General features: G+C 39.8%; 1 protein-coding gene across 1 annotated transcript in view; it reads right to left on the minus strand.

Moving 5' to 3' along the window:
• Positions 1-26174, minus strand: part of ADGRB3 (adhesion G protein-coupled receptor B3) — a 1794610-nt gene that overhangs the window by 655214 nt on the left and 1113222 nt on the right. Inside the window, exon 15 of the mRNA XM_029595665.1 lies at positions 6366-6409. Coding sequence (XP_029451525.1) covers positions 6366-6409 — 44 coding nt within the window. The remainder of the gene's footprint in view (positions 1-6365; positions 6410-26174) is intronic.

Consider the following 26174-nt stretch of genomic DNA (forward strand, 5'->3'; position numbering starts at 1 on the left):
TTGCATATATTTAGGCATGAAAAAAGCATCAATCTAGGGGCATTATGGGATTGGGCTAAGAGCTACATGTGCAAGTTGCTATTTTATAAGAGATTTACACGCATACATTTCTCAACATATTTGCGTAATTTTACAACTGCTAATTATCTTGTGCAACTGAAATCAGACTTGACTTTTGTTTACTACTGATTGGGTGAGGGTTCTGGGTGCACTAGGGGCAGTTCAGAGTGAAGAACCAACAGGTTCTTGATGACCAGAAGAAGGACTGAGTGAACTGGTATTAGCAAACTGGTGATTTCAATTATGCATGGATGTTTTAAAATGTACCGACTTCCATGCGTAAACAGGGTTTTATGCAAGCAAATTGTGTTTTTTTATGTGTAAAATATATACACATATAGGGGAAGATTTTTAAAAAGTACACCTGCGTGTACTTTGGTTTGCGTACCAGGCACAAACAAGAGTATGCCGGATTTTAATAGATATGCGCGTAGCCGCGCGTATCCTTTAAAATCCAGGGTCGGTGCGCGCAAGGCTGTGCAAAATCGGCAGCCTGAGCGCGCCAAGCTGCACAGCCTGCCTCCGTTCCCTCCGAGGCCACTCCAAAATCGGAGCGGCCTTGGAGGGAACTTTCCTTCCACCCCCCACACCTTCCCTTCCCTTACCTAACCTACCCCCCAGCCCTATCTAAACCCCCCCTACCTTTATTGCAAAAGTTACGCCTGCCCAAGGCAGGCGTAACTTGCATGCACCGGACCGGCTGCCAGCGCACCATGTTCTGGTCCGGGGGCTGGTCCGGAGGCTGCGTCCACGCCCCGGGCCAGAACCACGCCTGTGGCCCCACCCCCAGAACTCCCCGGATGGCGCGTCGTCGCAACACGCCCCCGACACCCCCCCCCCCCGACACGCCCCCCAGGAAAGCCCCAGGACTTACGAGCGTCTCGGGGCTTGCGCGTGCTGCCAAGCCTATTCAACATAGCCTATTCAGCATATCTTATGCGCGTACCCCTTTGAAAATCTGCCCCATATGTTTTTAAAATGGGTAGGAAATGTATCAGTTTTCAATACATTGCAGGTACATTGCACATAAGCATATTTATGTGTGTATATTTAAGGCTAGACATATGTGTATCTTATAATCTGCATGTACCACACATATGCACAGGTTATAAAATACTGCCATAGATCTCCACACATCCTTATGTGCATGTATATGAGACTGCACATTGGTTTACTGCATTGGTAATTAAAACATTAAAACATTTTTAGTGGGTGCATTAAGAAACTGCGTGTTGAAATTCAGTGCACAATTGTATTGCTCAGCTTGTTATATCAGAGGTAGTGCAGTCAGGTCTGTAGTCACCTCTGCCAAGCAACTAATAATGCCAAGGGAGTTTCTTGAGGAGGGCAGCCCTCCAATCCTTGGACCAATGGAAGTTCCCTGAACCTCCCGTGCATGCCATCTGAAGAGATTAAAGTGAGACAGAGACCACTGAGAAGAAAAAGAAATGAAAATAATAGAGTATGTTAAAATATATTTGTATATATAAATAAACATTAAACAATGCCAAAAATTTCTATAAAACACAAAAGCAGAAAAAGTAGTGTACATACCTCTTTGCTCTTGGCAAATCAACAGCATCAGCAGCACCAATAAAAGCCTGCAGGTTTCTCTTCTAATACTTAGATATCAGCAATAGGGATGCGCTTTCTTTAAATCAAAAATTGTAATATTTCCAGTTTTGTTTAATTGTGTTTTTAATGCAAAATGAAAGAAAAAATGAAAAACATTGTTTTTGTTTTTGCCATTTCAAGAAGCCACTCTCCCCAGGCCGCTCCCTATTCCACTGAAAAAAAAAATTACTTGCATTGCATAAATTTAAAAAAATTCCTTTCCTTCATTTAGATATATAGAAACATGACGGCAGAAAAAGACTATATGGCCCATCCAGTGTGACATCCGTCCAATTAATATAACATTATAATTCTCATCACTTCCTTAGAGTTCCCCTGTATTTATTAGAGATGTGAATCGGAACCGGAATCGGTTCAGATTCCGGTTCCGATTCACATTGTGGTTTTTTTTTTCGTCCGGCCCGATCGCGGTTTTGTTTATCGGCTGCTAAGGGGAAGCTAAGGGATTAGTTTTAAAGGATTGGGGTGGGTTTAGGGGTTGTTTTTGTGTGCCGTTTTTCCCGCCCTCCCCCAAAATGATAAGAGAACCCCCACGAACAATATCGTGGGGTTTTCCTATTGTTTTGGGGGAGCCCCCGATTTCTGACGATTTTGAAAATATCGTACGATATTTTCAATTGTCCGAAGCCCGATTCACATCCCTAGTATTTATTCCATGCTTTCTTGAATTCATATACTGTTTTTGTCTCCATCACTTCCACTAGGAGGCTATTCCATGCACCAACCACTCTCTCTGTAAATAAATATTTTCTAAGATCACTACTGAATCTACTCCCTTTTACCCACATCTCATAAAACCTCAATCTAGAGCCTCTTTTCTGTTGAAAAAGGCTCACCTCCTATGCATGGAAACCTTTGAAATATTTGAATGTCTCTATTAAATCTCCTCTATCTTGCCTTTCCTCTAGGATATACAAGTTTAGATCTTTAAGTCTATCCCCATATGCTTTAGAACAAAGACCACAGACTATTTTAGTAGCCACCCTCTGTACCAACTCCATCCTGTTTATATCCTTTTGAAGGTGTGGTCTCTAGAACAGTACACAGTATTTCAAGTGAGGTCTCACCAGGGATCTATACAGGGGCAATATCAGCTCCCTTTTTCGGCTGACCATTCCTCTCCCTATGCAATGAAGCATCTTTCAGGCTTTTACCATTGCTTTCTCCACCTGTTTGCCACCTTAAATTCATCAGATACAATTATCCCTAGATCCCGATCTTCCTTTCTGCTTAGAAGAATGCCACCTCCAATACAGTACCTGTTCCTTGGGTTTTTGCATTCTAAATGCATTACTCTGCATTTTTTAGCATTAAATCTAAGCTGCCAGACCTTAGATCATTCCCCATACTTCCCTAGATCCCTCCTCCTGTTTTCTACTTCTTCCTGGCTGTCCATCCTGTTACAGATTTTGGTATCATCGGCAAAAAGACAAACCTTTCCCGACAACCCTTCTGTTATATTGCTCATAAAAATGTAGAAAAATAACGGTCCAAGGACTGAACTCTAAGGCACACTGCTAGTAACATCGCCATCCTCAGAGAAAACTCTATTTACCACTACCCTTTGTCACCTCCCACTTAGCCAGATTCTAACCCAGTCAGTTACGCTAAGATCCAGACCAAGAGTGCACAATGCATTTATAAGTCTTCTGTGCATTGCCCTGTTCCTCCTCTGTACATCAAAATTGCACCAGCTTCAGGTGTTAAGGTTTAAGGGGATGGGAGGGTGTCAGGCAAGCAGAAAGGAAGGCCCAGTGGGAACATTAATTTTAAAATTTTTGCGCTGCCAACAATATTTTTTTTTTTCTGGTAGGGAGGGAAAATATGTCCTCCTCTCCTCTCCCCTCCCCTCCCCTCCTTTCCATTTCATTCTGTTTATTTTCCTTCAAATTAATGAAACAAAATAAACCTCAAATGGAATAAAAGTGAACAAAATAAAACAATAAAATGGAAAAAATGATGTAAGTGCATGCCTCAAGTCAGCAGCCATTCTGTTAATAAGCCTCAAATCAGGCTGCTCCCCTGTTTTGAATTCCCTCCCTCAGCTGCACTGATTGGTTCCCTTTCCTGCTGTTGGGAGTTTGGGTGAGAGGGATATCCAATCATCCTGTAGCACGATGTTGTTACTGGTAACAGGGGAGAGAAGGAGGTGCTGTTCTTAACACAATGCCAGCAGGCAAATATATTCCATGACAGGGAGCCAGCTGGAATGTGCATTTTGCATGGACTTTGTTCTGCAGTGAGATGATAATTATGTAGTCTCTCCCACAGTCACAGAATTCAGCAGACTGGGGGGGCTATGAATATAGTAGCTTGATGATCTGATATAACCTATGCAGTTGAAAAGATTTCCTTTTTGGTGTCAGATTTCATTGTATGTAAATCCTGAATTAAATAATCCAAATCCTACTTCAGCCAAACAAGTCTATGAAAGTCTCGGCATATAAGGTAAGACTTTTATTATTATTTTTTTATTTTCAGGCCCAGCAGTTTCCTCCAGCTCCTCTGGACTTCCAGTTCTTCCAATTCAATCAGTATAGTGCAGGCCTCTATTGGGCATAAACCTTATTCTGCCACTGGCTGGGTTTCTTCCTCGTTTATTAAATCCTTCTCCTTCTTGCTTGCATATCATCGCAGTTTTCAGTCTTTGGTAACGGTTCACAAATTACAGCTATTTTGAAAGCCTGCTACACATGCCTCCTAAATCTGGCCACTGTGTCTCACATCTGTGTAATGGCTCAGAATCCATCTGTCCTCCTCCTCCTCCCCCCATCCGAGGAGCCGTGGGTGCTGCCTCCGCAGTATCTCCATCTGGCCTGTGGGGTGGGTCCCAGACTCAGGAACTGAACCCAGGTCTTTTGCCTAGCATTGCACAGCCCTGCCACTAAACAAATAGGCCAGGCTTAATTTCACTGCTTTTTTTTTTTTTTGTTAAGAATATTACTGGCACTTATAGTGAATTTCAGTGCTTATTTATAGCTAATAATATAATATTCATGAGCATTGAGAACAACTGTGCATCATGAGATTTTTTTTAAATAGATTGAAGAGAAATGTAGGAAGGTGTTTCTTCATGGAAAGGGTTGTGGATCATTGCAGCAGCCTACCAGGGGGGGATGGTGGGGCTAAAATGGTATTGGAATTCAAAAGCGCATAAGATGGGGAGAAATATTGCTTAGCATTGGAAACCAGTGGCAAAACCAAAGATGAAGTGTGATCTGCAGTATTACAGGAGGATGCAAACAGAGGCAGACTAAATGACTCTGGCGGTCTTCATTAGGTTTCTTATATTTTTCTATAAAAACACTCAAACATACAGCTCATGGTCCCTTTCTTCCATTCATTATTATTTAATTCACGATCAATATCCTTTAGAGATGAGTGATCTGCATTCTAGATATATGGTAACATATATAGAAAAATAGCTTATAAAGCAGAAGTTTGAAATGTGTGAGTGTTAACACATAAGCCTTGATGATTGGCCCTGCTGCTCACTAGTTTCAAAAATCTGCTAACTCAACTATTTTATCTTTAAATGCAAGTATCATATAGGACAGATTCATTATGCTTTTTTCCCATAGACAAAGAATAGCAGAAAAGCCTTAACAAACCAGGCCCCATGGTATTTCTTTTGCATTTTTTTTTCTCTTAGAAATCCTTTTAATGCATTTACAACCCTTCTTACTGAAATAGAATTTGTGACTTTTTTCAATTGAATTCTCTGACATCTCTGAAAGCAACACATTTTCTCATAGTGGATCCTTATACATAGGCTATCCTGCATATAACACTTATTACCTTCTCTGTTTGCTACACACACACACACACACATATATATATATATATATATATATATATATATATAAATCTTGTTTATATTTTAGTTACCAAAATAGCAAAAAATATCTTGTTATACTGGCCTATCTGAAGATTGCCCTCCTCTGACCTGCACAACGCATGCATGAACTTCCATAGTGCATCAAGTTTTAAGATGTGCTAAAAAGGCAATCCCAAAGGGTGTGCCTAGATCAGGGAGGAAACCAATGTACCTACATGGGATTTGCAAAAGTGTGCATGCTATTTTATTCATCCTCGGCCATTCACACAAATAGTAGGCAAAAAGTACATGGATGGTTTCTGGGTCTGTACTGTACACTAGCTAACAATCAGCGAGGATACACAATAAACATGTTGGCATACCTTGCAACTATGTTGGCTAACAGAAATATGCTTCCATTATGAAAGCCACATGCTAAAGACTAAAACTTGAAAATGTTTGCTAGAACAACCACAGCATGTATTAATCCAGCTACACATACTATAATAACATCTGTTGTTGCAACATAATGGAAAACAAGACAGTGGTTCCTCAGATGACAAGTTCAGTGCCAACAGTTAAAAAGTAAAGGCATTAGTTATACTGCAAAATCAGTTCTAACTCCGCTTAGTTTTATAGATTTAAACAACTAAGGTCCTTACTCAAAAGAATGTTATTGCACTATGTGCCAATGGGAAAAAGCTTTGTTGAATATGGCCATAAGGTCTTCTATACCTAATGCAATAAACAGGATTCTGCCCTCAAACCAAAATCTTATCCACTGACCAAGCCAAACATTTTAGTGGTTTAGACTGAATAGCAGCAACATACAACACAATTGACTATTACTTACGTTCTTGCATCATCCCATAGGACACAATAGGGATTCAAAGTACCCTAAAATAAAAGGGAAGAAGATCAATACTATTGCAACAAATGACTGTCAAGGCAGAAATTAGTTGAACTAGCACTGGTGTGATAGCCAAATGTTATTTCATAAACAGTTTTAGGCATATTTCAAAAATTCGAAAGGCTCTATTAATTTTGATGTGGCTATCTATCCATCTGTCACAGAAGCTGTCCAGACCATGGTACTGAACAGCACTGAAACACAATTTAATATACCCCCTCGGTTTATTGTTCATTCATTTTTGTTCATAGCATCTTAGCAACGTTATCAGATCTTTCTCATGCAGATTTTAAAGGACATACACTTTCCCATTATATTCCTGGTTATTATGAGGCTCTCTCTTCCGTACCCGATATTCATCTGGTTATGACGTTTGATTGAACTTAATGTAATGCTGAGCTGCTTTTCAAGTTAAGCCCAGACTGACAAAGTTCTATTAAGTGAGTGCTCAGAAAAGAAGAATATGCATGTGAGTGTGGATCTAAGAATCTTTAGGCTAGTGATTCATTTGACTGAATGTAACATCCCAAATGAATAATGATCATGGATTGTGATGTGCGGACCCTTTAATTGGGATCCATCAAAAAAACAGTAAGGGCCGGATTTTAAAAGGGTGAAGCGCACGGGCCTATTTTAAAAAGGCCTGGCGAAGCGCAAAGCCCCGGGACGTGTGTAAGTCTCAGGGATTGCAAAAAGGGGCGGGGAGGAGGTGGGGGTGAGGGCAGGGTGGGGCAGTCCGGGGGCGGGGTGGGGGTGGGGGTCAGGCTCCCGGCACAGTGGCCATATTTGCCTTTGTGCCGGGGATCGCACGCCAGCAGTCGGCCAGCGTGCACAACTTACTTCAGCCCCCAGGGCTGAAGTAAGTTTTGCAACAAGACCCCCAAAAAAAGAAAAAGGTAGGGTGGAAAGGGTGGGGGAGGTAGGGGAAGGGAAGGTGGGATGGGGGGTAGGGAATGGGGGAAGGCAGCACAGCTCAGTGCGGGCTCGGCACACACAAGGCACATAATTGTGCACCCCCTTGCATGCACCAACCCCTGATTTTGCGCGTGCATGTTATAAAATCAGGCATACATGTGTGCACGCCGGGTAGCATCTGCACATGTGCGCTGCATGCGCTTCTTTTAAAATCTACCCCTAACTGTGTAGATAGTCCAGGAGAATCCATTCTGCTAGGGTAAAAAAAAAAAGTGAATGAAATAGCCAAAATCTGTCTCCTGTTTATGTATTTATTTATTTAAAATCTTTTCTATACCGTCGTTAAGCTAGTTGCCGTCACAACGGTTCACAATAAGGCACATAATTACAAACTTAAATGTGTTGAGTTATATTAACTAAACAGGTGCCATCAAATACTGTAACATAGTTTCATATTAAATATTACTTAGTGGTTGTGATAAGTCATGTCTACTTTAAGTATATCGGCTATAAGATAAATTAACACTTAAGTCTGGTCCTCTGTTGTTGCAATCTAATAGAGATAGAGTAAAATAAAATACACACACACACACACCATTCGAGTAAGCTGATGTGTGTGTATGGGAGTTCTTCGGAAGGCATCATACAATTCCCTGGAATCTAGTAGATTAAAGGATGGGGAATTTTCATGAAAGAGAGAGGAATACTTCCAGGTCTCTGCTCACTGGCAGGTGTAAAACACTATACATCAGTTCCACAAATGCATTCCCCTTCCTACAAAGAGAGACCATTCACTCTTCCAGTGCAAGCTAGGTGGTCTTCCCTAGACTAAAGATAAATGAATCAAATTGCATGTCTTATCTGAAGTGTGCATTTCCTGAGATATTTGAGGATTGGAATATATCCAGATAATATTGGTCTGATCCTCTTTACTTTAAAGGAACTCAGATAAAATCAGATTCATCTTTACTAGCAAACTTTAACCCTGAACTCTTTGAATATTGATTAAATAATGCATAATATGAAATATGAAACAGATAATGTATCTCGCTATAAAGGACGTACCTGTATTTACTATAACTGATGATCAAGAATTATGTTTTTTTAAATATTGTGTTCATTTAACTTATTTTAACATCTTTTAAAAATAAAAATAGTCAATTGTAAGCAATGCAGCTCTAATAGCTGTGTTGGTTCTGGAAAAAAAAAGTTGATAGTTAATAAGTTATAAGTTAATAAGTTAATAAGCCCCCCTGGAGCTCAGGATCCCTCTTCAGCCTCGCACCTCCTCCAGACCGGTGAGACAAGCATATAGAGACAAGCTACAGGTCCCTCCTATCAAAACTTCATTAAGCAAAAGAGCCTTCTCCACTGCCGGCCCAAAGCATTGGAACTCTCTTCCCCTGGACCTCAGGCTAGTACAATGCCCAACCACCTTCAAAAAAAGGCTCAAGACCTGGTTGTTCAACCAAGCCTTCTCTTAGCTCAATAACTCAACAGATCTCACACCAGGGATCTGTCTGTGGTAACCTTTAATGGAACGCTTGCCCTAATTATCCCGATGTAGTCAATCTTAATACCTTTTGCCCATTCTTAATCACAGAACTTGACAACAGCTAGCATAAGGCTCGCCGGTCTCCTTTCTATCTTTTATACCTTGTTAAACCCAGTTCTTTGTTTCCAAGTTATACCATCCTGTTTACTGCAAGACATTATCATGTCATGGTTATTGTTGGAATGTAAACCGACTTGATTGGTAACTCTGTTACTTGAATATCGGTATATAAAAGTGCTAAAATAAAAAATAAATAAAATAAAGTTATGATATATTTTAAAGAAAAAACAATATACTTTTTAACATTGTTGTGGTCTCAAATGCCAATGTGCCACAACATTTTTCTGTAAGTCTTTTGAAAGTGGCATTAAATAAGAACATATGAACATAAAAAGTTGTCATACTAGGTCAGACCAAGGGTCCATGAAGCCCAGCATCCTATTTCCAACAGTGGCCAATCCAAGATACAAGTACCTGGCAAGTACCCAAACATTAAATAGATCTCATACTATTAATGCTGATAATAAGCAGTGGCTAACTCCTAAGTCAATACAACTAACAACAATTTATGGACTTCCCCTCCAGGAACGTGTCCAAACCTTTTTTAAACCAATAAACTAACTGCTTTAACCACATCCTTTGGTAATGATTTCCAGAATTTAATTATGCATTGAGTGAAAAAGAATTTTCTTATTAATAAGTAAATTTTAAAATGAGCACACATGCGCCCATATACATGCTCACTTTTATATCATGCATGCAAGTACATGTGTAACATCTAAATAAAATAATCCCTACTGCATGTAAGAGAGAGAGAGAGAGAAAACCTTTTTTAAAAAGGCAATCTAACATTCTATATATCTCCCACTATAAGAGGGGCACTTTCAACTCAGGATGTTTTTTTTTTTTTTTTGGGGGGGGGCAGTGTTACAAGGGTCTACAGACCTCTGTACCCTAGGCAGACCAATATAACACCACCTCCCCAAATCCCACCCTGAGTTAAAAGTACCCCTCTTACAGTGAGAAATATATAAAGTGTTAGATTGTCTTTCTCCCTCTCCCTCTCTCTCTGTCTCCCCTTCTCCCACTCTCCACTCCCCACTCCCCCTGCCCCCAGGATCCCTCTGGCCCCAAATCTCCAAACTTGTACCTCATTAGGACCAGTAGTTAAGTTACGCAGGTAACATGGTCAGCCTTGCAAGATTTGGGGGTAATGCGTGTAAGTTTTGGCCCCATCTATTTTCTGCCTCCTTATTCTTGACACACGCACAGCTATATATGCACGTACTTCCCAGATTCTTAAAATTTACATTGCTTGCACACAGCCCACATACGCGTGTATGGGGCTGTTTTGTATGTGCAACACTTTTACATATATAAAGAAACATAGAAACATAGAAATGACGGCAGAAGAAGACCAAACAGCCCATCCAGTCTGCCCAGCAAGCTTTCACATTTTTTTTTTCTAATACTTATCTGTTACTCTTGGCCCTTAGTAACCTTTTGGTTCTATTTTCCTTCCACCCCCCCACCATTAATGTAGAGAGCAGTGTTGAAACTGCATCTAAGGCCTGGATTTATCAAAATGCAATAAGTATCGCATGTGATAGCAAAAGGGGCATGTTTTATGCTAATAGACAGTTTATCCCAATTTGCGCTAATACCTATGCAAAGAGCTAAGTTAGCACAAATTGCAATAACTTTTTCACTCTTTGCGATAAGTGCCAGACCTTTTATATTTCCTGCATACAACCACTGGGGGACCACTTTTAATATGAGAGAGAGAGAGAGAGAGAGAGAGAGAGAGAGAGGGGTAGAGAGTCCATCAAGCTAGGTTGAGAGAACATTGCACAAATCTCATCTTTGAGTGAGTTTTCTCACTCTGAAGGTCTTCAAATCTTCACAAGAGAGCACTGTGCTGTTCATATGTCTCACTTTTAATGTCAAAGTGGTCCCTAACCCCCTACACTAATACCTAAAATTCACCTCGAGTTACTAGGTGGGCCTCCCATAGGGATACAAATACCTATCTAGGGAGAGGACATTATGGCTTCTCTCTCTCTCTCTCTCAACTGGTGCTCTAGGAGCTTCAAACCTAAATTGTAAACCCACTCCTCCTCTTTTTCAGATTTGCATCACACCATACAATATGGTGCTATCGCACGCATTATCGGGGCTTTTCGCATAATGCATGCAAAAGGCAAAAGCTGTCAGTGCCATTTTGAATACTGGCAGCCAATGGCCCGAGTGCAGGAGATCACTCCAGGACCCCACTGGACCACCAGGGACTTTTGGCAAGTCTTGGGGGGTTCAGGAGGGTGGGGGCTTGTAGTTAATTAAATTTAAAAGGTTGGGATGGGGTTTTTTTCAACTTTAATGGGAAACGAATACCATATGTAACTAATGGACGAATCGTGGTCCCCCGAAAACGGATGCAACAAATTTGGGTCCCAACAAATACGAATACCGAATCAGACGAATCCATTCCTTCTGCACATCCCTACTAGATTCATCATTTTGCTATAAATTTCACATGAATAGTGCCTTGGATAAAAAAAGGGGACATGAGTGAGAAAAAGAACAAGAGAGACTCTTTATAAGGCTTGCATATAAGTAAACTATTTATATCACTGTAGGAGGGTCAACTAGTAACTCGAGGTGAGGTTTTGGTAGTGGTCTAGGGCTTGGGGGGCAGGTTGACATGCACAGTCAGAGGTATGAACAGCACAGTATACATCAGTGTACTATCAAGCTAGGACTCCTACAGTTGTAAATATAGTTGACTTATATGAGAGCCTTACGAAGAGACTGTCTCTGTCTGTCTGTCTCTCTCTCTCTCTCTTTTTCTCCCATGTCCCTTTTGTTATCACAGGCACTATTTATGCAAAATTTATAGCTAAATGATGAATTCAGCTTAAGACTCCAAAATTATGGGAAAAAAGTCCATAGGAACAACTGTCATAAAATTAAAATCACAAAGAAATGCTGTATAGTATTCAGTATCATATCCAGTCATGCTGGATAGTACTGTAAAGTACCCTATTTTTATGTTTCTATTAAATGTTTAATAATGACTGTGCTTTTTTATTATATTTTACATAGAGTTTTGTAAACTGCCTTACTCAGCTCACTGTGCGATATAGAAGATTTGAGAAAAAAATAAATAAATCTTCCCTTGATTACTTAGCAGCAGTCTTTTGAAACTGATGAAAAGGAAGGTAAAAAGAAAGAGCCAATTTTGTCTCACAGAGGAAGAATCACTTTTATGATTTAAAAATAACATTTTCTTGGACCAGCATTTAAAATGTAAACAGATCATTATATCAATATATTTCTTTGTCTTCTTGGAAATTATAATTTAAGAAATCTCATTTTTAACAAATTTTTTTTGAAATTATTTATAGGATTTTAACAAATTATCCAGGAAAAATTATTGTTAAGCAATCAGAAATGAAATGAAATATAACTTTAAATATTAACCAACAAAATGTAATTTCAATGCACAAAAGAAAAACAAATTGAAGGATCCAATTCTAAACACCAAGAAATATAATTTACCAAACATAGCAGGTTTGCAATTTCAGCCATCATTTTATAAAGCAGATACAATTTCAAACATCCCTAGTTTTAAATATAGAGGGAAGAAGTGAGGAAGCAAGTGGAGTAGTATCAACAGTCCTTGAACTCAGAAAGGAGGACCACTGTGCCAGTTCATGGATAATATAATCTAAAATTCTGAACTTTGAAAGCACATTTACATGGAAAATTGAAAAAAAAAATGGTCATCCAATGTAATGCTCTAGGCCTCATAATAAGAAACAGATGTCTTTTCTTCTGTCATTTTTGAAACATTTAAGATAAACTCTTACTTTACAATTTAAAAAAAAAACACTTCTCTCTTATGAAAAATAGTCTAAATGGTAGATTTTCAAAGGCTTGCATGTGGCAAAATTGGGAAATACACACATGACACAGACCCACGCACACCATGCGGATTTTAAAAGGCCCACAGCCACTCATGTATCTCCCAGTATGCGCATAAAATTTGATTTCCAAAAAGGGAGTGGGGCATGGGTGGGGTATGGGCAGGACATGGGCGGGCCAGGACTGCACCATGAAGTCAGCACATGAGTAGTTATGCCCACAAGTGCACGAAAGGGTCCCCTACCATGTAACTTTATTTCTGCTATGGATGGCTTGTAAGTCATGTAACAAAAAAACAAGGTTATTCAGCGGGATTTTAAGGCTCGGGGCCAAGAGGATAAAAGGGAGGGAAGTTAGCTAGGAGGTTTAGGAAGTCCTCTCCTTTAATGGGATGAACTGGGAGTGAACTGTGAAAAAGGTCTAATGTGTCACCATGTGTACCTACTAAAATTTCCTCCACTTATGTGCTCAAGACAGCATTTGCACACATATGCACGCATCAATAAAAAATTGTGCATGCATGTACATGCAGATAGCTGATTTTATAACATACTAGCATATATGCACATATATGCACCCATATTATAAAATTGGCACACCTATGTGCACGCGCCAGCAAACGTGCACATGTGTGCATGCACGTGAGTCTTAAAGTTTACTTCTAATTACCAAAATCCTCTCCAGGTTGAGTAAAGCATCCCTAGTTTTAGGAAAAGTACCAAGCAAGTCCAGGAAATCAAAAGATAATTAAGTAGCCTGTGAAGGATCACCCACTTTTTTTTTTTTTATGCTGGAAGATAAGCAGCTGAGGATATTGATGGGCAGGGATTCGCTGGAATTTTTAATATTTCAAAAAAATATCTTTTAAGCATATTCAAAGGAAGAACCATTGAAATGTTAGAACATTTAATAAAATATAATATATAATTGTTGCTCTGGAGGTGGATCCTTGGCCTGGTGCAGGATTGGTACGGCCCTCTGGTCGGACCCAGAGAGTGCCTGCCACCAGGAGGTGGAGCACACGAGGAGGCAGAGGCTAGTTGGAGCTTCGCCAATAACAGTCCCGGTTTCCGCAGGTTGAGCCCCTGGGTACCCAGACCGCCTGGACTTATGTGGGCCTCGGATGGTCTCCTGGAGAGGTAGTGGAGGGGTTTGCCCACCACGAGCAAGTGTGCATGGCTGATGCAGAGAGGATGGACCAGGCCCGAACTGGAAGCTCCGGAGACCTCAGGGAGGTAACAGTTCAGGAAGGTGCTCCGGGTGAGGCAGGCAGCACCTGCAGGCCTAGACGGGTGACAGCTGTGGTTGGAATCCAAGCAGGTCGGTCTGGTAGACACAGTAGGCCAGAAGAGAGTGTCTGAGTGAAGCGCAAAGGTCAAAGCCAGAGTATCCATCCAGAAGTAGTCAGCCAAAGCAGGGGTCAATACCAAGGTCAGTCCGAGCGTAGTCAAGGAAAGCGAGGGTCAGTTCCAGGCAGCAGACAAAGAGAGTAGTCAGGCAGGCAGTGGTCAGTTCCAGGCAGCAGATGAAGAGAGTAGTCAGGCAGGCAGTGGTCAGTTCCAGGCAGAAGACGAAGAGAGTAGTCAGGCAGGCAGAGGTCAGTACCAGAGATCAGTTCGAGAAGGTACTACCTAAGTAAGGACACAGGACGAAACACATGGAGATGCTGTAACAAGGAGACACTGGAACAAGGAGACACTAGAACATAGGATTAGGCAAACTAGAAAACCACAGTGTCAACCCGATTGCCAAGGCAAGGTCCTGGGGACAGGGCCTCGCTATTTATAGGGCTCTTATGTGATGTCATCATTCTGCATCTGATTCGATTTTCCCACACTTGGCCCTTTAAAGCTGAGGATGTCGGCCACGTGCGTGCCTAGGGGTGGGACTGAGGTGGCCGAAGACGCGAAGCCCAGATGGGAGCTCCGCTGTGAGGCCTGCGGCATGGAGGAAGCTGGAGAGGGCCACGGTGAGTGTCGGGGATGCCTGAAGCTGGCAGCAGCAGCAAGACCGGAGCTAGTGGAGGGCAGCGCAAGGTTAGCAGGCCCAGTTGCGGCATCCACACAGCTGAGATGTGCAACAATAATGTCTCACTGTATTCTCCAAACTCTCCACTTTATTTTTTTATTTTTTAAATTTTTTAAAATTCATATTTTATTGCTTTTTTCTCAAAGTATTATTCACATACTTCACCAGGAAAAAAATAAGACATGTATTGTACAAATTCAATCAAAGAAATAAAAATAATCTCAGAAAACGATTCCAGTATACATGTTCTTATATACGAGGATAATAAGGTGTGACTCTTATCCTGAAAAGTAAAGGAGTACACATTATCAATTACACATAGAAGAAAAAACTGGCCTAGTGTGTGATGTCAGGTTTTTTTTTTCTTTTGATTGACTTATTAGCCTACTGCGATAGAATTAGTCACATTCCTGGCATTAAAAAATGACTTGAGTTGTTCTACAGCTGAAAATACAAATTTCTCATCTTTTCGGCCTATTAAACAATGACGAAAGTATTTTAGGACAAAAGTATGTCCTAATGCTTGAACTTGAGGCCTAAAACTCAAAAACTCCTTTCTCCTCACCTGGGTCGGCCTTGACAAATCTGGAAAGATTTTTATTGCTTGGCCATAAAATTCTAAACCCAAATTTAGGAAATAATTTCGCATTACCTTACTAACATCTCCTTCAGAAATGAAGGAGACTAATAAGGTGCCTCTGTCTGATATTTCAATAGCAGAACTTTCTATAAATTGGGTCAAGTTTTCCAAAGCTCCCATGCGATTATCTCCAGTTTTTTTTAACGATCTAGTCAGAAAAAAAGCCTTATTAACTAACAGCATTTGGGAATCATCAAACTTTAAACATTCAAAAAATATTTTTTTCAGTGTGCTTTGGGTGTTCTCCCCCAAAGCTCTAAGAAAATGAGTGAACCTCAGGTTCAGATGTCTAGAATAGTTCTCAAGATATTCCAGTCTTTTAGATTCAATTCCAATATTTTTAATGAGGTTAACATTAACTGTTTGTCCTTGTACAATTTTATCATCCATTTCCGTTAGCTTTTTTCCATTTCATTTATTTGTCCACCCAGGTTTTGCTTAGTAGTTAGCATTTCCTTATCCAGCTTATTATATTTGGTTTCACAAACATTTACCAATTTCCTGATTCATACCATCAAGTCCCATAGTGTATCCAGGGTGACTACTGCTGGTTTGGGGGATGGTACAAACAACTCACCCTCTGCCAGGGCAGTTTGAGATCTTCCAGTTCCCAGCGCTTGGATTACCCGTAGCCTGTTTTCTACCTCAGCAGTACATACAGGGGATAGCGATGTAATCAGTCTCTCCAATCTTTCAAGCCCTGCAGTTTCATTCCGGGTAGAAGAGAGCTGCTCTCCAAGTACATCCTCGCTCCCTCAGCGTCACCCTCCCTTCAGGTAGATGAGATCATCTCCTTGCAGCGCCCCGGGAGATCTCACCATCAACGCCGGCACTGGGGGAGGCTTGCAATCAGGAGGGCTGAGCGTGGTATCCCCAGGCAGCCAAAGAGCTCCTTCTCCACTCACTGCAGCGGGGCAATCACTCTCCTTTTCTGCTGCTATTGGGGTAGCATAGGAGTCGATCTTCTTTTGTCCCAAGGGTAAGTGCAGAGCCAGGGGGTACACCTGGACTTTTCTCTTGCGCTTTGCAGGCATAATTGTCGAGGAAACTTATATCATAGAGGAGCGACTTCTCTATGCATCCTCTCATGCCGCCATCTTGGCTAAGAGTCCAAACTCTCCATTTTTTTATGCACATTAATATTATCAGTCACCACCAAATGGGATTCATTTTCAAAATGTTTCTCCACCTTAGCTTTCAAAATATCCAAACACTTCCTACTGTCTTTCATCTCAGTCTCTTGGTTTTATCAGAGGTGTCCTGTAACATAGCAAAATGTTGTATATTCTGATCCTAAAGAGATTTTTCTACCTACCAATGGTTTACCCAAACACTCTTTAAACTAAAGGTTTGATATTTTACCAGCATCGGCTGAGAAGAAGATTGAAATATCTGCTGTTCCTATGCTTTCATATCAATGTTCCCAAGCAGAACAGATCTTACTGAGATACAGACTGCCACCATGCTGTTTACAACTTCCCTGGAACCTGCTCTATATTCCCCCAGTTGTTTGATAATGAAGGTCCAGCTAGTAACTCGAGGTGAGGTTTTGGTGGTGGTGTAGGGTTTTGGGGCCAGTTTTATATACAGAGTGAGTCATATGAACAGCTCTTTATTTATTTATTTGTTTATTTAGCACTTTTATATACCGATATTCATGTAACAAGTTACATATCACTTCGGTTTACATTATAATGATAACCAGTGCATAAGAATGCATTACATTAAAACAGGGATGCACAACTTGGATCCATGGAACTGGGTTTAACAGAGAAGAAAAAAGAAGATCTTTACCGGAGAGCCGGATACTAACTTAGGTATAGAGCCCGGTGCCTAAGAAGATGCCACTGGGACCAGGTACAAAGAAGGAAAATTTGTTAGATCGTCTGCAAAAACGCGGCTTGCTAGAATGATGGTCTACTAGAGAAGAGCATAATAGACTGAATGGGTCATCTGAATTCAGAGAAGGCTTGGTCGAACAACCAGGTTTTGAGTCTTTTTTTAAAGGTGATCGGGCACCATGGCTATTGGCACCATCTTGTGCTCCTACCGTATGACAGGGGGTGACCAATGACACCAGTAGCCCCTGTGACATAGTAAGGGCAAAGGCTATCGGCGCCATTTTGATTACTGGCAGCCGACAGTCCGAGTGCAGGAGGCGGCTCCTGGACCCCTGCTGGACCACCAGGGACTTTTGGCAAGACTTGGGGGACACTCCTGACTCCCACAAGACTTGCCAAAAGTCCAGCAGGGGTCCGGGAGCGACCTCCTGCACTCGGACCGTTGGCTGCCAGTAATCAAAATGGCGCCAATAGCCTTTGCCCTTACTATGTCACAGGGGCTACCGGTGCCATTGGTCAGCCCCTGTCATATGGTAGGAACACTCCATTGCTCCTAATTCATGATACATGAACCACATCTCTAATAACTATTGCGTGTATTATGGTATTAACGCGTGCATTATCACAGGTGTTAATGCTATAACATATTTTGATGAATGATCCTACAGAGCCACTGGGCACCTCTCCCAAAGCCTGCAGCATTGAAGGGATACATGTATCTGGGCTCAGCGTAGAATTCAAGTCCAAAAGGTTCACAGGTAACATTTTTCCAGTGGGCATCCTCAAAGACAGAGGCTTGGAGTCTATCAGGAAAGCCTCTTCCCAAGTGACACAGGAGTTTCTCATGCCAGACAAGATAGGAATTCCAGAAGCTGCAGGGAAGAACCTGGTCTTCTACTTCTATTTAACCATGAGTAAGTAAAGGAAAAAATGCTAGCCAGACAGAGTTCCTCCAGCACATTTCTATACATTTACCAGCTTGGATTCTCCATAACAATGATTTTTAATTTGGTGCACAGCCCAAGCATTTTGAGATTGATTATGACATCATGCTAAAAGTAGAACAGTAATAATTTAAGAGGGAAATGATGTATAGTAAGCGTCTACTAAAGTGTGTTACATTTATGCCTGCACTAAATATGTGTACATGTGCTGCATAAAATCCCATCTCTTAGAGATTGCTTTTTAAATCCAGAAATCCTGACTTTTCCTGATCTTGACCCTCTCATGTTAAACATATTTTTTATTTTAAGACTTATATGATTTCTAGAAATCAGTTGATTTGTCATGTCTCAACTAGATTGTAAGATCCATGGAGCAGGGACTGACAATTTTATGTATCTGTACAGTGCTGCAGGCATCTAGTAACACTATAGAAATGCTAAACAGTAGTAATAGTAGTAGTAGTAGTAGTGTTAATGTTCATTATTGTGGATATTAGCTCATATCCATGCATGAAATGAGTTCATGTATGGTAACTATTTTTAATCCCCCTTTTTATTTCTGAAAATTTGTCAATTATTTAATTGTGCTAATCTGGAAAAAGGCACAACATTATCCAGTATTTCATCCAGTTGTGGCTCTTATGGCAATTATATGTTGGAAGAGGCTCCAGGGAACTGCATGTTAGATTATTTGATGAAAACAAAGAATGTCTCAATGAATGGAGCAGAAATGGTCAGAGTCACACAATAAGAAATTAGTAGTAGTGAGAATCCCTAAAAATTAGCAGCACATGACTACCCTCAGGTAAAAGAAAAAAATCCATTTTGAAAAAAAAAGATAATCATTGAAAATCCCTGGACCAGCAACCTATCAATTAGGATCTCACTAAGGAACTTATTTTCTAAACGGATCGTACGCGATACCAAAATGGGGGTGGAGTCGGCCCCGGAAGAGGAGGAGTTGGGGCGTCACCGGGGCCGACTCTGCGAAGACGCCGCGGACGACGAAAAGGTAAGGCCTTTTCGCGTCCGAGTTCGCGCCCAATAGTTCGCGCCCAATAGCTACACCTTCTATGGTGGCGCTATTGGGTGCGAAACCGGCAGCGCAGGCCTGCCCCCCATTTCAGCCCCCCACCCCTCATTCCCTAAAGTATTGCAGGCCTGCGATATTTTAGAAAATGAGGCCCTAAGTACCTGATATACTAAAATGTTTTCCCTTTCTATTTTCCTAAATTAGTATAGCCATTAATAACATTTGTGTTTAGAAAAGAATCCAAATTAATTATTAAAACTAGGGAAGTACCTAGAGCTTTCTCAACTGGTAGATTATATCAATAGCCTAACTAGTCTCAGAATATATAATTTATTTTTTGCAGACACAACTATGGGAATAATCCTAGTTATCCTAATGTAGCTATAGCAATGAATAGAATAGTGATAAGAACATATGAGATACCATGCTGGGTAAGATTAAAGTCCATCAAGATCAGCATCCTGTCTCCAACAGTGGCCAGTTTGTGTTCCAAGTACTTGGTATATCCCATAAATTAGATCTATTTCCTTTTACTTACTCTTGGGGTTAGCAACAATTTTTTACCAAGCTAAAAATGTTTTATGGATTTCTCCTCCAGGAACTTGTCCAAACCTCTTTTAAACCCCCACTGTGTTAGTAGCCTTGACCATGTCCTCTGGCAACAGCTTGATTATGTGCTGAGTGAAGGAGCAGTTTCTAAGATTTGTCTTAAATCTCATGGTTGCTAGCTTCATGGAGTTTCCCCTTGTTTTTAGTATTTTCCCATTCTACCCCACTCATGATTTCTTAACATCTGTCATTGCCCCTCCCAGCCATCTCTTTTTCAAGCTGAATAGTTCTAAACTGTGTAACCTCTCATTATAGGGAGCAATTCTATCCTCTTTATCATTTTTGTCACCCTCCCCTGCACCTTTTCAAGTTCCACTAGATATCTTTAAGGTGGAGTGACCAGAGCTGCAAGGAACATCTTACTCAAGATATGGTAGTATCATGGAGCAAGACAAAAGCAATATGATATATTCCATTACATATTTAATAAAGGTTGCCCCAAAAGGGTGGTATAAGGTAGAGTAAAATGTACAACAGTTGTTTATATGAACCATGTCATCTCATAACAAAAGGGATTAATACGCATGAGCAAATGTAACTTGCTTTACTGTAAGATGTTGTGATCCTGCTTGCGGCAGGGCTGCGAGCAGGCTCTTACCTCTGCCCTGGCCGTTGAGGGCAGAGGTAAGAGCCTGTACAAAATATACTTCTTACATTTTTATTACACTATTATTGTAATATTATTAACCTCCCAACCAACCCCTCAACCCAAACTGAACTGTAAGTCCAGTAGTTTAATAACTACAACAGCCAGTAGGAAGACAGCTAAAGACTACTGAAAAGCTCATTTGGAGCCAGATGAGAGCATAAGTTTGTTCAATCAGACTAATGCATCTTATTTATCAATTCTGTAGGTAAATTATCCAAAAATATGGTCCAGATTTGTTGGAAAAAGAGCTGCCTTTCAACCTAAATTGCTTCCATGGACCACAGTTCCAACAAGAACAAATCCAGCATGGAGACCCTCCAACTTGCAAGATTAAGGCCCGTTTTGTCCAGCCACTTAGCTGAGATGAGTCTAAGGGCCACCATAGAAACCTTAACCCAAAGCATATTTGTTGTGTTTTTAACTATGCCTAATGAGTCAGCATGCCCCAATATACAAAACAACACTGACTATGGAAATTTGTCAGTAAATAGTGAAGGAAAGAATTGCAATAAACTTTGCCAGAATTGTTGGATTATAACACAGTCCCGTAGACAGTTTATCAATTAAGCTTTATGCTGGGAACATTTTACACAATTATTAGTGTTTGTGATTTTAGCTATAAAAGCTAAAGTAAGTGTCCCTGAATGCCACACTACCTACTGCTCATCTTATAAGGTTGTCACAAATATATATATCTGTGTCTTCTATCACACATTTAAATCTTGAGAATATATATAACTGCTATTGATTTCAAGACAAAATATTTTGAGTTTGTGTATAAGAATTTATACAATATTGTTATAGATACCTGGTTCTTGGCATATAGGTGTAAAAGATGTTGAAATGGATCATTAGTGTTTCCCTGAGTGACATTTATTAATAAGGAGAAGGCGTAACTGCACAACTGTAAATATGAAAAATAATCTTTTTGAAAATGTAAATGTTGACAATAGTACTCAAAACAATGTATGGTTCCTGACTGCAAATTAACAAAAGCTTGTACACTAACAAAGTTATGCATATAGGGAAAAATAACCCTTACTGTACTTACATAATGTTAGGTTCTATCTTAGGAGTTACCACCCAGGAAAAAGATCTAGGCATCATAGTGGATAATACATTAAAATCATCAGCCCAGTGTGCTATGGCAATCAAAAAAGCAAACAGAATATTAGGAATTATTAGGAAGAGAATGGAAAATAAAATGGAGGATATCATAATGCCTCTGTATCGCTCCATGGTGAGACCGCACCTTGAATACTGTGTTCAATTCTGGTCACCACATCTGAAAAAGGATATAGCTGCACTGGAGAAAGTGCAAGGAAGGGTGACCAAAATAATTTGGGGCATGGAATGGCTGCCCAATGAGGAAAGGCTAAATAAGTTAGGGCTGTTCAGTTTGGAGAAGAGACAACTGAGGGGGGATATGATAGAAGTCTACAAAATCATGAAAGGATTTGAACAAGTTAATGTAAATTGGTTATTTACTCTCTCAGATAATAGAAGGACTAGGGGGCACTCTGTGAAATTAGCAAGTAACTCATATAAAATAAATCATTTAAAACAAATTGTAGAAAATTATTTTTCACTCAGCGCATAGTTAAACTCTGGAATTCATTGCCAGAGGATGTGGTTTCAGCAGTTAGTGTTACTGGGTTTAAAAAATGTTTGGATAAGTTCCTAGATGTTAAATCCTTAAACTGCTGTTACAGTAATTAATAAGCAATAGTAGCTTATGATCTATCTAATGATGGGTACTTGCCAGGTATATGTGACTTGGGTTGGCCACTGTTGGAAACAGATTACTGGGCTTGATGGACCCTTGATCTGCCCAGTATGACATTTCTTATGTTCTTATGCTTTTATGTAACAATTCCTTGTATTTTCAGAGTGTAACATTTTTTTTGTATATTGTAACTGCCGGAAAATTTGGGTTGTCAACTAAAGGTAAACAATAAGATTGCTCCCATGCCAACCTCAGTAGGTTTCTTATAAAACACCATCACCTTTTCAGTGTTGATCACCAAAAGGTTTGTAATATGGGGTGGTAAAGATTTATTTTTGACATGCAACAGGTATTGTAACCTTTTGAGCTCCATTAGTTTCTCCTCTAAATCTACCAAGGAGTGATCGGTCTCCCCATTAACCATTCTTTTATTTTCCTTAACAAGGAGCATTATATAACTATAGACTAGAGAAACCTAAGCCTCCCTCTTCTTTAGGGACCGTTAACCTAGATATGTATAATCTTGCTTGTCTATTTCTCCAGAAAATTTTAGAACATATTTGCAGAATTAATTTGATGCCCTTTTTCCTGAGCATAAAAGGCACCATTTGTAGCACGTACAACATTTTAGTAATTAAGATCATCTTAACAAGAGCTATTCATCCTGTCAAGGAATGAAGAAAGAGCTGCCAACTGTCCAATTTCTTTTTGAAATCTTGAATAATAGGTAAAATATAATGATACCACTGTTGCAGATTACTAGGTATATACATTCCTAAATATTTTAAAATATTTTCCATCCAGAGCAATGGGATATTTAGTCATTACTCCTTTAGATGCCCTGTTATATCTAGTACCTAAGATTTTGCCAAATTTAATTTTAGTTCTGAAAAGCTACCAAAGTCCCATATTCTTTTCAATACAGTAGAAAAGTAGTACGGTCATTTGACATCACCATTATGTCATCTGCAAATAGTATCATTTTAATCTCTTGAGTGCCTATTTGCACTCCCATATACATCCTTCCTCTGCTTCAATTTTTGTATAAAGGGTTCAAGTGTTAAAATAAATATTAAAGGCGATAAAGGACATCCTTGTCTAGTGCCTGTACCTAACTTGAATGCCTCTGAGATCGATCCGTTGATACAAATGAATGCCCTGGGATTACTATATAATAGCTTTATGGCTGATTGAATGAACCCTGTGAATCCAAAACTTGTAACATAAATATAAAAATCCCAGCTCACTCTATAGAAGGCTTTCTCCGTGTCAAGGCTTACTGTAATAGGATCTTTAGGCTTATTGCTATTACATGCTTTGAAGGCAAGAATCATACATCTAATACCTCAGATTTCCTTCCAAATACAAATCCAGTTTGTTCTGGAAAAATCAATTCTAGCATTATCGATTTAGCCTATTTCCTATTAATTTATCATATAGCTTCACATCCTGATATAATAAATAATGATATGGGTCTATAAGACCTCAGATTTGCTGGGTCTTTCCCAGGTTTAGGCAATATTACGTTGGCTGCTATCTGCATTGAAGCAGGCATCACTTGTTTTTGCGTCATAAATCCCAAAAATTCTTTAATGACATAGTCACTGAATTTTGGAGCACTTTATAAAAAAGTGAAGGGAGTCCATCGGGATCAGGTGACTCATAAAGTTTTAACTCTTTAATTACTTGAAGGATTTCTTGTTCCTTAATTTGTTTGTTTAATCTATCAAGTAAGGGTTCTGTTAATTGCATAATTTGTATACCTGTCATACAATCCTTTTTTTTCTTTTCATTGGTAGGCTCAGCTGTGTAGAGATATTGGTAAAAGTTTGTAAAAACTTCCTCAATTTCAACTGTGGATGTAGCCCATGCTTCTTGGTTATTTTTAATTACAACTATACATTTAGAATTCATCTGAACTTTGTCCAGGTTTGCTAGCATACCATACTGAAATAATTTTACAGTACTTTTTAAACAGTCGTGCATGCACACATGTAGGTGCATATGCTGGTTTGTGTGAATGGATGTGGCCATTTTGTAACATACGCGCATATATGTGCACACAATTTTATATGGACACGTGCATGTGCATGAAAATGCTGCCTCTACCATGTAAGTGGGGAGTGTTTTAGTAGATACTCAGGCTGACGCAATAGCCCTTTTCCCCAGCTCACTCCCAGTTTGCCCCGGTAAAGTATAGGACTTCCTAACTTCCCTAGCCTGATAGCCTATTAGCTCCAACCCTTCAAACCCTGCTGACTAGCCCTGATTTTTTAATTTTAATACTTACATGCCATCCATACTAGAAGTAAAGTTACATAGTAGGAGACCCCGGTATGCTCTGGTGCCCGTAAATACTTATGCGCATACTTCAGGTTATAGACCCTGAATGCATATGTCCTACCCATGTCCTGCCCAGACTCTTCCCATGCCCTGCCCCTTTTATGACTTCCTGATTTATGTGAATATCGGAAGATAAGCGTACACTCATGTGCTTTTTAATATCTGTATGGATCATATGGGCACGACTTCTGCACGTATCTCCCAGCTTTGGCATGTGTAGGGTTTTTAAAATCTACCTATTAATGTTTAAATGTGAACCCCTGTTGCTTTCTGATGTAAAAGATCATTTAATAACCATTGTGCATTCTAAATTTTATTTTCTATTCCTCCATATTTGATCTATTCATTTGAGTGTGTAACAGGTCAATCTCTTTCAATTTTAAGATGTCATGATTACATTTCCTCTTCTTGACAGCTGTATAATTTACAGTTTTGCTGCTTAAATATGGCTTTTGCTGTTTCTCAAAATAGGATCTGGTTGTCTTTATGTTGAGCATTATTAATTTCAAAGTTATGCCATTTATCCTCCAAAAAACTTTTAATATCGGGATCATTACTTAACCAGGCGGGCATTCTCCAACTCATCAAAGAACTGGACTGAACTCTCCTCCCCTATGTATACTGCACTGGGCAATGATCTGAAATCACTAGTGCACCACTTATTGCATTTTCAACATTGTTAAGCAATTCCTCAGAGAGTAAAATATAGTCTACTCTGGATTTGGATGAGGGTGCTTTAACATAATGAATGCAATCACGCTCTTCTGGGCAAAGTACCCTCCAGATATCTATTACATTTAGTGTGTTACATGAGAATGGAATGCCTTTTTCCTTTACCCAAACTGTGAATGATAGAATCTGAACACCTATCTAACTTGATGTCTCTAACACAATTAAAATCATTTTCTAATACCATGGGAGCAGTTCCCAATACTGATAAACAAGTGAGTAATATAATAAAAAAGGAATGATCATATTGATTTGGGGCATATATAGATGCTAAAATAACTGGTCTTCCAAAGAGCTGACCCTTGGCCATGACAAACTGGGCCTCCTCATCTGCACAGATTTTTTCTAGTGTAAAAGATATATTTCTGTGCAACAAAATAGCCAACCTATTTCATTTAGATGTTCCAGAACAGAAAGAAAATTGGTAACACTCATTTTTTTTAAATTTTTTATGTTCACATTTTGTAATATGAGTTTCTTGAAGAAATACGACCATGCTTTTTAGTCTTTTAATATGTGCTAGTACTTTTTCCTTTTTTATAGGGGAGCCTCATCCCCAAATTCTAGGTCATATATTTCACTTGACTACTAATATTAGCCATCCTTCATTCCATGAAATATATGAGAGTGGAAAAGTGCTACACAATTTTTGCTCCAATTGTAACCACCCTACAAATTGGTTTTCATACATCTCATCTTCACCCTGCAGCATTTATTTCTCCCAATGCAACTATTTTGAGTAAGGTAATGGATCTCTTATCTTTCCTCACAGCATGTTGCAAAACCCCTTCGTTCCTTTCCTTCTCATGCTTCCTC

Source organism: Rhinatrema bivittatum, chromosome 3, assembly GCF_901001135.1.
Source record: "Rhinatrema bivittatum chromosome 3, aRhiBiv1.1, whole genome shotgun sequence".
NCBI classification, from domain to species: Eukaryota; Metazoa; Chordata; class Amphibia; order Gymnophiona; family Rhinatrematidae; genus Rhinatrema; species Rhinatrema bivittatum.